This window comes from Poeciliopsis prolifica, unplaced genomic scaffold (genome assembly GCF_027474105.1).
Source record: "Poeciliopsis prolifica strain line A6 unplaced genomic scaffold, Auburn_PproV2 SCAFFOLD054, whole genome shotgun sequence".
Classification (NCBI taxonomy): Eukaryota; Metazoa; Chordata; class Actinopteri; order Cyprinodontiformes; family Poeciliidae; genus Poeciliopsis; species Poeciliopsis prolifica.
Genome location: NW_026562429.1, coordinates 3,317,306 through 3,331,051, shown reverse-complemented (window position 1 = coordinate 3,331,051; position 13,746 = coordinate 3,317,306). Strand labels below are relative to the sequence as shown.

At 36.3% G+C, this 13,746-nt stretch overlaps 1 protein-coding gene across 3 annotated transcripts in view; it reads left to right on the top strand.

Moving 5' to 3' along the window:
* Positions 1–12,180, top strand: part of sh3kbp1 (SH3-domain kinase binding protein 1) — a 44,596-nt gene extending 32,416 nt beyond the window's left edge. The window contains exons 8-19 of one of the 3 annotated variants that reach the window (XM_055059404.1): positions 1,908–1,977; positions 2,662–2,756; positions 3,594–3,689; positions 3,762–3,813; positions 3,886–3,957; positions 7,873–8,008; positions 8,094–8,164; positions 9,016–9,122; positions 9,659–9,769; positions 10,645–10,859; positions 10,945–11,008; positions 11,580–12,180. In XM_055059404.1, the coding sequence (XP_054915379.1) occupies positions 1,908–1,977; positions 2,662–2,756; positions 3,594–3,689; positions 3,762–3,813; positions 3,886–3,957; positions 7,873–8,008; positions 8,094–8,164; positions 9,016–9,122; positions 9,659–9,769; positions 10,645–10,859; positions 10,945–11,008; positions 11,580–11,618 (1,128 nt within the window). In that variant the 3' untranslated portion in view covers positions 11,619–12,180. The remainder of the gene's footprint in view (positions 1–1,907; positions 1,978–2,661; positions 2,757–3,593; positions 3,690–3,761; positions 3,814–3,885; positions 3,958–7,872; positions 8,009–8,093; positions 8,165–9,015; positions 9,123–9,658; positions 9,770–10,644; positions 10,860–10,944; positions 11,009–11,579) is intronic. The other 2 variants (XM_055059405.1, XM_055059407.1) reach the window with 2 other exon arrangements.
* Positions 12,181–13,746: the final 1,566 nt, after the last annotated feature.

Below are 13,746 nucleotides of genomic sequence, written 5' to 3'. Positions count from 1 at the left end.
CGTCCGTCCGTCCGTCCGTCCGTCCGTCCATCCATCCATCCATCCATCCATCCATCCATCCATCCGTCCATCCGTCCATCCTGGTCTCTGTTTATGTCCTTTGTTTTAAGTTTTGCCATCACTTTGTTCAAACACTTCAGTTTCCAAAGTCTTTTTATTTTTTAAGCTTTATTTACGTCATCATTTATGACATGTCTTTCTGTAAACTTTGTCGTCTATTCTTGATCCTTAATTTATCTACAATTTGCCTTCTTATGTTTAGAGGAAATAACCGGCTGAGTCTTGCTAACAAGACTTAAAACATTTTCAGAGTAAAAGCCTATGAACCAGTGAGAAGTGTAAAGATTTTACTGGTGAAAAATTGAATCTCCCACTCATCCCACCTGGCCTTGAAAAGTCTCCCCCATCAATCCTGCGCCGGCGTTTCGGCTGCTATCAGTATGCGACAGCTGGATGTTGACTCCTCTCTGCTGCAGTGATGCCTCACAGCTCGCACCTCCACATGCGTCTCATTAGGGAGGGAATGAGGAAGAGGAGGGAGGGAGAGAGGGAGGAAGTGTTGAAGGGAGAGGTTGGGCAGAACAGAGGCGTGTGTGTGTTCAGACAGACTGCGTGCTGTGAATGTGTGTGTTTTCCTGGGGAAGAGCCACCCTGGTTCCACAAACACCACCGAGGGATCCACTCCAGCTGGGGAACAACGGTGGCTTTAACGCTCTTCGTCAGCAAGTCGGCCGCTTGGTTTATGCGTTGAATCTATTCATAGGATGCAAGGGTGTTCATGGGAGAAACTAAATGTATTTAGGTACGTTTTAATATTTATATTTTTTGAGAAAGTGTGAATGATCGGGTTGGAAGATTGAGAGAAAACAAACTTATTTAGGATCCAGAAACTTCTGCTTCATCAGGAACATCAGATATTAGTTTGATGCACATTATATGAGTTGATTCATAAATTAGTTGATGTGTAAAAATCCCAGGAACTTGATGAAAGACAGGAAATCTACAGATTTGAAATGTATCTGATTGGTGTCTCTGCAACACAAGGGGAAGAAACTACCCATATATTTCATTTGTTCATTTGTTCTCCATTATGTCAATGCTAACTTTGTTGTTTTGCATTTGCTAAGTGTGAAATATTGCTCTACATAAGTGCTACTGTGCACCATGTTGGTAGACTTGTGTAAATTGTGAAGCACATTGGTCAACTTTTGTTGTTTTTAAACATGCTATAGAAATAAATCTGTCATTAGCATGCTAATTAATTAGCTTTAGTTGTCTTGGAAAGATAGCATTTTGTCTTTAGCATTGATATATACTGCCTTAATGCACTGACGTTTAATTGTTGAACACCTCCTTCAGTCTTTTTCTGGACACATAATTCCTGTCTTAACTGAGGTTAAATAGCTAATATTAGCATTAGCATTGTTGCTGTTAACCGTTTGCTAGCTCTAAAATGCCAAATTATTTAAAATTTAGCATGCTAAAGACAGCATTGCAAAATCTGAAATTCCCTTCTAGATCATCTTAACTCTCAAGCCAAAAGTTTCATAATTAAAAAAAAACAGACCTTTTTGTTTTTTTTAAACGAAAAAATATAAATATATTTTATATAGCCAACAACCACAATAATTGTTAGAATGTAGCCCTCCTGCTACATTTAATGAATGATTTCATGATGTATTAATTTCCTCGGATGCAGATTTATAATTACTTTTGCTGGTGAGGAGAAATGGATTGCAGGTCTATTTTTGCTGAATCACTGATGCCTTGTTTACGCACCACAACACTAACAACACATTCTGCAGACTGGGTACTGCGACAAGCACAGGAAATCTCAAACCACTTCAACCTGCTGTGTCTGGGTTTGTTGGAAACTAAAGGTTTCCTGTCATCTTTCTGCTCCTCAGGGCAACGAAGGAAAAGACGCAAGTGTAGCAGCTGAAACCATGAAGACCGAACCTGATGGCAAAGCTAATGGTGAGAACTTCCTGTTACAACAAACTATTCTCCTAAATTTCTCAAACATTGCTTGCATTAAATCCTTTTAACTTTTAATACATTTCCTTATCGCTTCCTTTATTTGTAGTGCAGGTTTCCTTTCATTCTAATAGACTATTGTTTCTTATCGTCATCACTTCTAACGTTGGTGTTTTGCTTGTGGAAAGGACTGGGATTCTAGATTTTCAATAGCAAAGCATTGTGTAAGAAAAGAAAAACAGGAACACAGTATTAATATTTTCCAAAATCAAGGAGCTGAATACAGTCACTTCAAATCTACAAATAGAAATGTCTCATGGAAATTATTTGAGTGAACTACTAAAGGGAAGTAATGCGCAAAATTTATATTTTGAACATTTTGTATTTTCATTTGCGTCTTAACTGCTTCTAAAAACACCTAACAAAAACCAGCAAACTGTTTATTTGGCAGTAAGTTAATGTTTTTTGGAGTATGGAAAACTTCCTGAATGCAATGCTGCAAACCACCAGGCGCCGACCGTTACAGAACGGAACAGAACTCTGTTCCCTCACATTAGCTCAGTACAATGGCTGCTGGAAAAGACGAGTGAATCTTTCAGGATGTGCAACTTTCTGACACGATTCCAGAGGATTTATTATTCACTAACTATTGATTTATTTATGCTTGTTTTCATTGGCTGCCAGTGCGGGAGCAGTGTAAGGTCCTTTTCCCATATGAAGCACAAAATGAAGACGAGCTGACGCTGAAAGAAGGGGACATCATCAATATTATCACAAAGGTGAGGGCAGCTTTTGGGTTCACAATTGGAGGTAGGCTTGGATGATATGGACTTTTATTACAATATAAGTGTCACAGCAATTATGGCCCCACAAACACAAATACTGCTCCAGAAGAACATTCTCACTGGTGATATGCTTCTTTAGGACACTACACTGCAAAAACAGAAAGTCTTACCAGGTATTTTTGGTGTGGTTCCCATTGCAAATATCAAAGTACACTTGAAATAAGACAAAATGAACTTATATGTAACTTTTCAGCAATATAGGAGCTTGTTTAAAGTCAATAATTCCTTAATATTGATGAACAAATACTAGTTCCACTGGCAGATTATTTCACTTATAACAAAACTGTTTTCCTCTCTAATAAGTGAAATAATTTGCCAGTTGAACAAAACCTTTTTTTATCAAGATAATATTAAAATAGCCTATGTCTTCTGAAAAGTTACTTTTGTCTTCATTCAAGTTCTTTGCACAAGAAATTGGCCAAAAATACTTGGTAAAATTTTGTGTTTTTTCAGTGCAGTGTCATTAAAAAGTGTGATGCAGTGTCATTAAAAAGTGTGATTTGCATCATTAAACTGCACACAGTGACTGTATCCAATCATATTTTCCAAATGTATTGGTATTTATTGATGTTTCATTATCAAACAGTGGAGAAAAGAGTAAAAGATAAGGATAGTTTTGGGATTTTTCAAACATTGTTAATTGGAATTCATCTTGACAATGATAAATCTAAATTCTTATCATGGTAAGAAGTTTTGTGGCAAACAATATGATAAATTCCCGCTCCTGGTTGTCAATAATAACAATAATAACAGCAATATTTTCTCTTACAGGAATGTGCCGATGCAGGTTGGTGGATGGGGGAGATCGGTGGGAGGCAAGGTGTCTTCCCAGATAACTTTGTCAAACTGCTTGAAGTTGAGAAAGAGGTGATTGTGACATTTATTTAAAACACAGAAATGCTTTTCTCTCAACTTACCCACTTAAATCTGTGTCTCCAGAGACCAAAGAAACCGCCGCCACCCATCGCTCCATCAGCCAAACACACCACAGGTTAATATCTCAGTTTTGCTTTCATCTGTTTATTGTTTGGTTGAAGTCAAAGCTTTAAACTTTAACCTGTAGAGAAAAAATCAGAAGCGAAGAAGGTTCCTCCAGAGCGGCCTGAGCATCTGCCTCAAAGAGACCCGGATCGAGGTAAAACCTGGTCTGCTTCGACCCGCGCCGGCCCGCTTTCACTGCAGCTTTCTACTGCTCTCAAACTTCCTACTGATCTCTTTCAAATCAAACTGAGACCGATTGAAACTTCACTTCCAGCTTTTTTCTTCCATCCTTGTGCAAAGTGACAGAGCTCTAATTGAGAAAACTTATCAGCATCTGTCTGCACTCAACAGGAAGCTGCAGGCTCTGTGGTTTGATGCTTGTCAAACTCTGGTACCGTCATCACTGCTGGTGCAAGACAGATGCTTCCACTTTTCACCACAATGTTGCGGCCAGAAAGAATAATTCTGCAAAACTCTTAAATGCATCAACAATTTCTTAAATTACATTCACACTGACTACTAGTTTCTAGTGCAAAAATCTTAGTAAAGTTGAAATAAAACAAAAATAACTCACAGGTAACTTTTCAGCAAGATATAAGAGCTTGTTTTAAGTTATAATTCCATAAATTTAATTCAATAACCTTGTCGTGAAACTAATATGTTTTCACTCAATATTAAGGAATTATAACTTAAAATAAGTTTCTACAGATTGCAGAAAAGTTTCTTGTGGATTATTTTTCTTATTTCAAGTTTATTAAGATGCTTGCTCTCGAAACTAGACAGAAATATTTGGTAAGAGTTTATGTTGCTGTAAATGAAATAATCATTTAGTGGCACTAGTGCTTTTCTATCAGTGTTAAGGAATTATTTAGTTAAAACAAGCTCCTATTTCTTGCTTCAAAGTTTATTTTAAATAAGTTTTGTCTTCTTTCAAGTGTAGAGAAATATTTGCACTTGAAACTGGACTTGGTAAGAATTTGTGTTTTTGAAGCGTAGTGATGTCTGTACTTCTTTTTTTAGTTTGTCTTTTCACATCTGAACTGGCGGTATTTGTTTGTTTTTATGATTTGTAGTTTTGCTTATGGCAGTACTACAAATCCACAAATCAAGTAACCATTAACTTCAGCTTGTCTTGCAGAACTGTGAAACAAAACTACTTTTTAAGCTGGTTAACTGTATGATTAGGCAAATCAAATTCAAATATTCTTGTCAGCTTATTTGTTACTTGAATCTTCATAGCATTTAATAAACACTTCCTTAAAAACGGAGGTTTCAACATTAACAGTTAGAGACTGCTAGAAAGGTTATTGTGTCACACTTCGAAGCTGGAAACCTCAGATTAAGCTGACAAATTTATATTTGACTTGCATAAGCTATTATTTAAGTAAAGTTATTGAAGCAGTTCAAGTTAATGTTTATGAATAACTTACAGCATGAAAAGGTCTTTAAACCGTTAAATTTAAAAAAAACTTGGAAAAGACTTTGAAAAGAAAACAAAGCAACTTATTTGATTTACATCATAAGGACAAAAAAAAATTTAAAAACAGAAAAACCATAAATTAATAAAAACAGAAATATAGATTAAAAAAGTTGTATGGTTGCTATATTTTTTAATAACCCACTTCACCTTATGCTGTCCTGGTCAAATAGAAGCACTGAATAGAAAGAGGAAGCAGTCAAAGTCCAAAGATAAACCGTTAAAGATTCTCAGGAAACTATTGACGTTGTCTTGTAATAAATCTTCTAAAAATGAAACAAGAAAGTCTGGTGTTAAACACACCAAGAATACAGTAGCTTTGTCTTCGCAGTGCAAGTTGGAGTCAGTTTCTCACTGTTAGAAATTATAAAAATATATGTTTATAAAGACAAAAACTGAATTGAATGTTTTTAAGAACATTATGTCTTGCAGAATCAAAAGCATGGAAGTGAACTCTTGGTTATTTGTGACATAACTTTCACATAGTAAACATTGTATATCAGTGGGGCTTCAAGCTGAGGAAAAGCGCACACATCTCCATATTGCGCCAAAGTTCAGCAACCGTGTTTGCTAGGATACTAGAGAAAGTTGTGATATTTTTTTCAGGCTGCATGTGCATCGCTAAATAAAGCTTTCAGGTTTTCAAAGTTAGAACTCCAGTGTTTTTAGTAAGCAAGTAAGAAGGAGAAAAGTAAATAAAATAAAGCAGCATTAATGGTGGATATAATAAAACATTTAAAAAAGAACATGCTAAGAATCCAGATGTAATTGGATTTTATTTGTTCCTACTCCTTCTGACAGCATTTACTGAACTATTCTTATGAAGTAATGTGCCAGGCTAGATTATTGAACAAGATGTTCACACCGAGTACACCTCGTTCTGCACAGAAATCCCTTCCAAATGCATCGCCTCATGCATCAGAAACTTGCGGCATTTCCTCCTCCACAGCTGAAACTGATGCAGAAACATCCTACAGGTACATTAAGCAAAAGACATTTCACAGATTGTGTCAGATGTAGCACCAGTGGGAAGTGCTGTGGTTGAATAACTGTAAAGAGAGGGGGCAAATGTATTTGAATCACTATGATTACATTCACTTTATAAAGGAGTAAAAATTAAGTCAGTTTTTCTTCTTTTTGTTGATTGATTGGTCAGGGAGTACAGCAATGAGAAGGTAATCAAATGACCAATTTTTCTATTTAAATAGGATAGAGGATAGAAATTAGCATTTTGGAAATTCTAATGGAATTTAGTCCATAAAATAATCTCACATATGCTGGAAATTATGACCATTTCTTCAAACTCTGTTGAATTAATCTACTATATTGTAAATTTGAAACTTTGGTGGGTTCTACTTTTCTGTAATTGTGAATTCAAAATGTCTGCTCATCCTTAAAAAGTAATAAATTCTTGAATCTAAAATTAAGATCTTAAAATATCTTAAATTCAGTTAAAATGGTAAGTTGGCCTTAAGTAGGTCTTAGAGTTTGTGGTGGCAGAACTATTTAATCTCACATATTCTACCTTTTTTTTTTTCTAGTGGAGCTTTTTTGACTGGACAATGTTAAGGCTACCGCTAACTAGCTGCTAATATATTCTTGCTAGCTACCAAAGTATATTAGCAGCTATGTTAGCAGGGACAATTGAATCTGGTTAGTGCAGTGGAAATGGAAGGGGGAGAAAAACTATCCAGCTAGCTAAGAAAAGCAAGTTAGCTAAAAAGAAAAAGAAAGCTAGCTAGCTAAAACAAAAGCATAATAGCTAGCTGGGCAGGTAGCTTTTCTGTGTCTTTCCTGGTTTATAATGATGCTAAATTTAAAAAAAAGTGACACTACAGAGTTTTTAGCTGTTAATTTAGTAAATTTCTGCTGTCATACACATTAAATTAATTCAAAAATGATCTTAAAAAGTATTTAATTTGAGTTGGCACAATCTGCAAAAACTTGTATGAGAAATCTGATGATAGATCCACGTCTGGGTTCGGCTTACTGAGCTGTATTAGAACGGATCTCTTGGTTTGTGTTTGGACTGATAACATCTCAGAACGTCTGCTGCTCCCACCTCTCTCCCTTTTCTTAATCCTCACTGCAACAACACAAACTGCAAGTATATTTAGTTTAGTTTCTACTGCAAATATTTTTCTACACTTGAAATAAGTCAAGTGTAAAAAAAAATAACATCTCAGCAAGGTGTAATAGCTTGTTTTAAGTCAATTACTTAAAATTGATGAAAAAGCTCTCCATTCTCAGATTATTTCACTTATAACAATGCATTTTTCTGTTTTAAGTGAAATAATCTGCTCCTATATCTGGCTGAAAAGTTACTTATAAGTTAGGTTTGTCTTATTTCTAGTATATTAAATGTTTGCACTAGAAATATGACTGAAAATACTTTTTGCGTTTTTGCAGTGTGCTGTTTTCTGTTGCTGTTTTGCCTTTTTCTCCTGCAGCTTCTGGCATCTTTTTTACCTTTTCACTTTTGTTTTTATTCACCTTCAAGGTTCAACTTAAGCTCATAGTTCCAGTATTTACATTTTCTTCACTTGATGGTGATTGCTTATCTTTAGCCTCTATAATTTCTCGTGTGTTTAGGTGAAGAGATGAAGATTGGAGAAATTGTTAAGCCCTCCCTCCCAGCTCACCTTCCCAAGAAACCCCTCCCCCCAAAGTCAAGCTCCTCCTCTTCCTCCCATCCCCCACGGCGTCCAGAGAGGCCGCCTACATTAGCGTCAGTACACACACAGAACCACCAGAACCAGAAATGACCCCTGACCTTCTTAAGCCTAATGCTGTCGTTTGGTTTACCTGCTCAGGTGTGAAAGCCCCAAGTCTGAGGGCGGGGCTTCAACCCCAGATTCTGCCCCTGACAGGTCACAGGCCACTGGTGAGTCTGACTGGCTGGACCATGGAGGACTCACTCCGTCTCTCTCACCTCTGCCTGAACTGAATTTTACCAACATTTTGTCTTTTAATGCAGAAAACTGGATATTTGACCAAGGGTTTCCTCAATAATGCAAAATATAGATAATTGAATTTAATTATGATTACCTTTTGCAACAATATCTCAATAGAATTACCAAATATAATTGTATTAATAATTGAAAAGTATAAAAACACATATGATGTATGAATTAGAAATACTTCAGAGTTTCCCCCAGAAAACTTGCTGAGCCTGTAGTTGGGTGCTAGCAGACCGTCGTGTTTTTGACCGTAAATTTGAAACTATAACTTATTATGCATTATTGGAAGACTGGAAGATTAATACCTGAACACCAACTGTAAAGTATAACTATAAATTAAAAGGCAATAATTAAAAAGAACTCAAATAAACAAATGATAGTAAGTCTGGTAGCCCGCCAGGCTTATAATGCACTGTGGGAAGCTCTGTTATTTATACATAAAATAATAATTTCCGATATTAATTTGATAATGTTATGAGTGACATAAGTGGCATTAGAGCTGCAGTTTGTAAGTTTAAAAATATATTTACTGTAGATATGAGAAGCAAGTTGGAATTTTATTATATGAATTTGTTGACAATGACAATATATTGCTCTTACTGTACACATTTGCCTATATACATATATATGTTTCTTTGTTTTTGCTCCTTTTTTACCTACTAAGGGCTACAGTATGCATCATTTTCTTCCATTATAGGACTTGAAATAAATCGATAACGAACTAGCTAATGAACTAAGTTGACCCCTGATCCCGAATGTGTGTTTCTGTGTTCAGATCTCGACCTGGACTCGGTCGTCTCCTCGACAGAGAAGCTGAGCCACCCGACGGCGTCACGGCCGAGAGTCACAGACCGCCGGCCTCGCTCCCAGATCATCACACCTGTGAGTGTTCAGGAAACCTCAGCCTGAGGTTTCTATTAGGCAACCTGCACAGGCATGAAGCGCATCTCCGAAACTAAAACACACAACAGCTATTTCCAGTTACGTCTCTCACTACATTTATCTCCAATAAATCAGAGTTCAGCTCCAGTTCAGACCAGTGGTGGTAGAGTACTACTCATGAGTAGCACTATGCGACAGAAAAAAGAAAAATAAATGAATAAATAAATTAAATTTACAAAAGTAAACTGGTTTGACATTAAAGTCATAATAGTATGACAGCAAAGTCAAAATAATAAGAGAATAAAATCCTGATACATGCAATATGCTAAAATTTCTTGTTATAAGTGAAATAACCTCAGCTGACTGTTAAGAAATAATTGATTTAAAACAAGCTCCTCTCGGCTGCTGAAAACTTACCTGTAAGTTTGTTTTGTTGTATTTCAAACTGGAGAAAAAGATTTTGGTAAGATTCAGTGTTTTTGTTGGATTCTTGGCTGTTTCTGTAGATTTTCAGCTGCTGTTATTTTCTTTGGCAGTCGTCTCTGTCCAGCACAGAGCTGGACTCTCCAACGGTGGAGGACAGGAAGGACAGGAGGAAAGACGACCAGGAGTCCGTCCCCGTCAAGAAAGGAATCCCAGTCATCCCAGTAAGACCACTGCGCCTCCTCTTGTTTGGTTTGTTCTTCACTTTGCCAGCAGATGGCGCCAAACCATTAATTTTCCTTTTAAAAGTTTATATTTTCCTCCAGTTTTACTCCCTACGGAGGCCCTGAAGTGCAAATATCAACAAATTACTAAACACAACTACAAATCAAAAAGCATATTAAAAAACATTTTTGCTGTGCTACTTAATAACACAACTTATGTTGTGATTTCTCAATGTGTAGTTCTGCACCGTAAAAACACAAAACCTTACCAGGGGATTCTGGTCTAGTTTCTACTGTAGAAATCTTACAATACTTGAAATTAGACAAAATTAACTTCCAAGTAACTTCTCAGCAAGATATAGGAGCTTATTTACATTCATATTAATTACCGTACTTAGTATTAAAAATAACTAGTTCCACTGGCAAATTATTTAACTTGTAACAAGACATTTTTTCCTTGCTATAAGTGAAATAATCTAATAAAACTAATTATTTTTCATCATTATTGACCTAAAATAAACTCCTATATCTTTACGAAAAGTTACTTGGAAGTTAGTTTTGTGTAATTTCAAATACACTAAGATATTTATACTAGAAACTAGACCAGAATCACTTGGTAAGTTTTGTGTTTTTGCAGTGTGCTTAGTTAATGTTGTTGTATTTTCTTAATTGAATATTAGTTATATGCTTTATAATTAAATCCATTATGTTTTCTTTGTTTTCTGTTAATGTATTTATCAAGCAATTATTAATCGGTAATTGTCCTTAGTTAATGTGTTTGTGTTTTTGAATTTGTGTTTCGTGATTTGTTGAAGTGGTTTCTACTTTGGGGCCACCGTAGTTCTCTTCGTCAATAATCTTTTTTGTTTCCACAGGTACATGACATTAAGGCCCCGCTGCCTAAACCCTCCATCCTGCCCCCGCCTAACTCCGGCCACCGCTCCATGTCCCCGTCCTCCTCCTCGGGTCTGACCCCATCCCCGGAGCTCCGGCAGTCGCCGCTCACGCCGACGCCGCCGACGCTGGAGGAACTCAGGAACCAACTGAGAGACTTGAGAGCCTCCATAGAGATGCTGAAGCACCAGCACAGGTGAGGCTGCCTGCTGGGCCTCTTTTTGTTTGGTTTTCTGCCATGGAAGTGAAGACAATCAAACTGTTACTGTGATGCGTTTCAGGCAGGAAATGAAGCACTTAGCCAACGCTTTGGATGAAGAGAAGAAGATACGTGTTAGTTTACAGGTGAGACAGTAAATCTAACATGAACACAGCATGATATCTGTCCATCAGGGTGTTAGCTTCCCACTATGGCATTTTTATTGCAGGCCACAAGACTCAGTTTGGGTCTTATCTCATTCTACGTCGCAATAACAAATTTTCAAAAAGTAGTTTTGTCTAGTTTTTGGTGCAAATGTCTTATTTTTGTCTTTGTTTTACAAATGAAATGTGTGTTTTTCAAATAATGTCTAATTACAACTAATTATAGACCCCTAAAAGGAAATCCTGTTGTATAAGACTTTTTCTTTGTTTAGGTTTTGTTTTGCATATGTGAAATGGTTCTTTCCTTTCAGTCTATTTCCTTAATCTGTAAAAAAAAAAAAAATCTAATGTGTATTACTTTTCTCATAAATTGAGAGGAAGATTTGCTTTTTCCAACATTTCAATGAAGTGCACAATAGAAGAAAATTTTTGGTTTCATTCTACTTAACAATTATGGACCGTTTTTAGTTTTACCGAGGGAATAAGTTTAAAAAAAAGCAAAATTTTGCAAACAATGTTCAATATTAACTAGCATCCTGGTTTTATTTCACAGGTGGAAGTAGAGCACATAAAGAAGAGCCTGTCCAAATGAAGACTGAAGAATCAATTTCTCACCACATCTGAGGCCACATTAAAAAACAAAAAACAAAAAAATGGAAAAAGATTAACTTTCTCACAGTTGGATTTGACATTTCCGCCAAAACTAAGTTTGTGCCAAACGATTGCTACCATCACCAACGGTTCAGCACCATGGATTCAGCTACATTTCCTCCCCTCTGAGCCGCCTTATCCTGCGTTTACTTCTTTCTTTTTTACCTTCTGTTAAAGAGGCTTCTCTGTTTGGTTTACTGCTATCTTCGCTGTGCCACTGGTACAAGGACGCGCCTGGAGCCGCGGCTGCCTGGTACTGTTTTAAGTTTCCCAGAGTGAAGGAAACCTCAGCCTCTGTAGCCTGGTCTGACCAGAAGACCTCTGTGCAGTTCTGCGTCCACTTTGCGGCCTTCACCTCCTGTCTGTGTGTGTGTGTGTATGGGTGTGTGTTTGTATGTTTGTTTTCATGTGATGTGAGGACCTGATGTATTGAGGTTCAAAGGGGGGACATTTTTAGAACCTATATTTCCAATTTATCAAAAATAAAATTCTGAGCACTTAAACTAGTTTAAACCATAAGATTAATTTTTCAAATACAATTCTAAACAGGTGTGTTTTTAATTGAGATTTAAAGGAAGTCAGGGTTTCCGCTGTTTTACAGTTTTCTGGAAGTTTGTTCCAAATTTTTGGTGCATAGATGCTGAAAGCTGCTTCTCCTCTCTTGGTGAGTTTGTTTACATTTTATTGTTTAAATCGACATGAAAGAGGGACCAACGACAGCACAATGTCCTTTTCTAAGCATTCAAAATCTATTAACATTAACAAGATACAAATTACTATTTTAGATTTTTTTAATGAGCCTATATAGTAGGCTATGATTTATAACAATTAAAAACACACGCTACAGTAATTTCCTCTAAAAGTTACTGAGTAAAGAAAACATCAGTTCGTACAATACTTTAGTTTACTTTTTGCCTTACTGTGACATTTTGTGACTTTTTGCTTTGTTTAATCGCCCATTACGCAGTCTGATTGATTGTTAAAACAAATATTCATCCTGGAAATTCATGACGCTAAAAGGACACTTTTTTTCTTCACAGGTTAGCAGTCTGAATCCAATACTGCCTGAAATTTAGAAGTTATGAGAAGACAGCAAACCAAGCAGCCTTGTCTTGAAACAAAAAAGCAGTTATATGTTGTCTCTTCTTCTAATCCGCACAGGGTCAAAAGTATACAAATAGGTGAAAATATATACATAGAATCACGTTTTTCTTTTTTCTTCTTTTTTTTGGGCAGAATTGGTAGTTATTTGAAGTTAAACCAGCATATTCCATATATTTGGAATACATTTTGGTATGGTGTGTATCCACTCCAGTGTGTTGGTGGTTCTTGACCACCAACCTACTGCATCCAGGTTTCAGATAACTAGCTGTAGATTTTGACAAAATTTTGAATGTTGTCAAAATTCACATTTTGTGCATTTTTGTTCTTCCATTTGGGTCTCAGTTGTTTCTAAAACATAGCCAAACCTCTTAAGAATGCTACCTAGACACTTTTTGGCAACAAGTTAATATGGTGTGTGGAAAACAAGGTGTTTGAAAACCTCCTGATAAGTCACAATGCACTGTTACCTTGCAACCTAATTGGAGCTTCAGTGTGTTTGGTCCGCTGTATGCACTTTACATTGGCTGCTGGAAAAGATCTTTTTTTGTTGTTGTTGACTTATCATCTAGAAACTACTTGCTGCATTCTTGATGTTTGTGCAGAAGGCTCTACTTCTGCTTTTCAAAAATGTATGGTTGTATAATTGCACATCTGCTTTCAGCCATTTTTATGTGATGTTGGCAGTATTGGTCAGATGGTTGAAACTTTGACAGCTTTGGGTGTTGTTCAAAATTGACATCAAAACTGATTTAACAAATGGTCAAATCAAGCTAACTTTAAATTTCTAAAACCTTAACCTTGTTAAAATAAATGGATTATGCTGGAAGCCAAACATTAAAAATGATCTAAGGATATTTTTGCATTTATCCAACATTCAGAGGGAGTCAACTAGTGAGTTACTGTTCAAACAGGAGTGGATCAAAGCAAAAATCACCAATAAAATAAAGTATCATTTATCAATATTC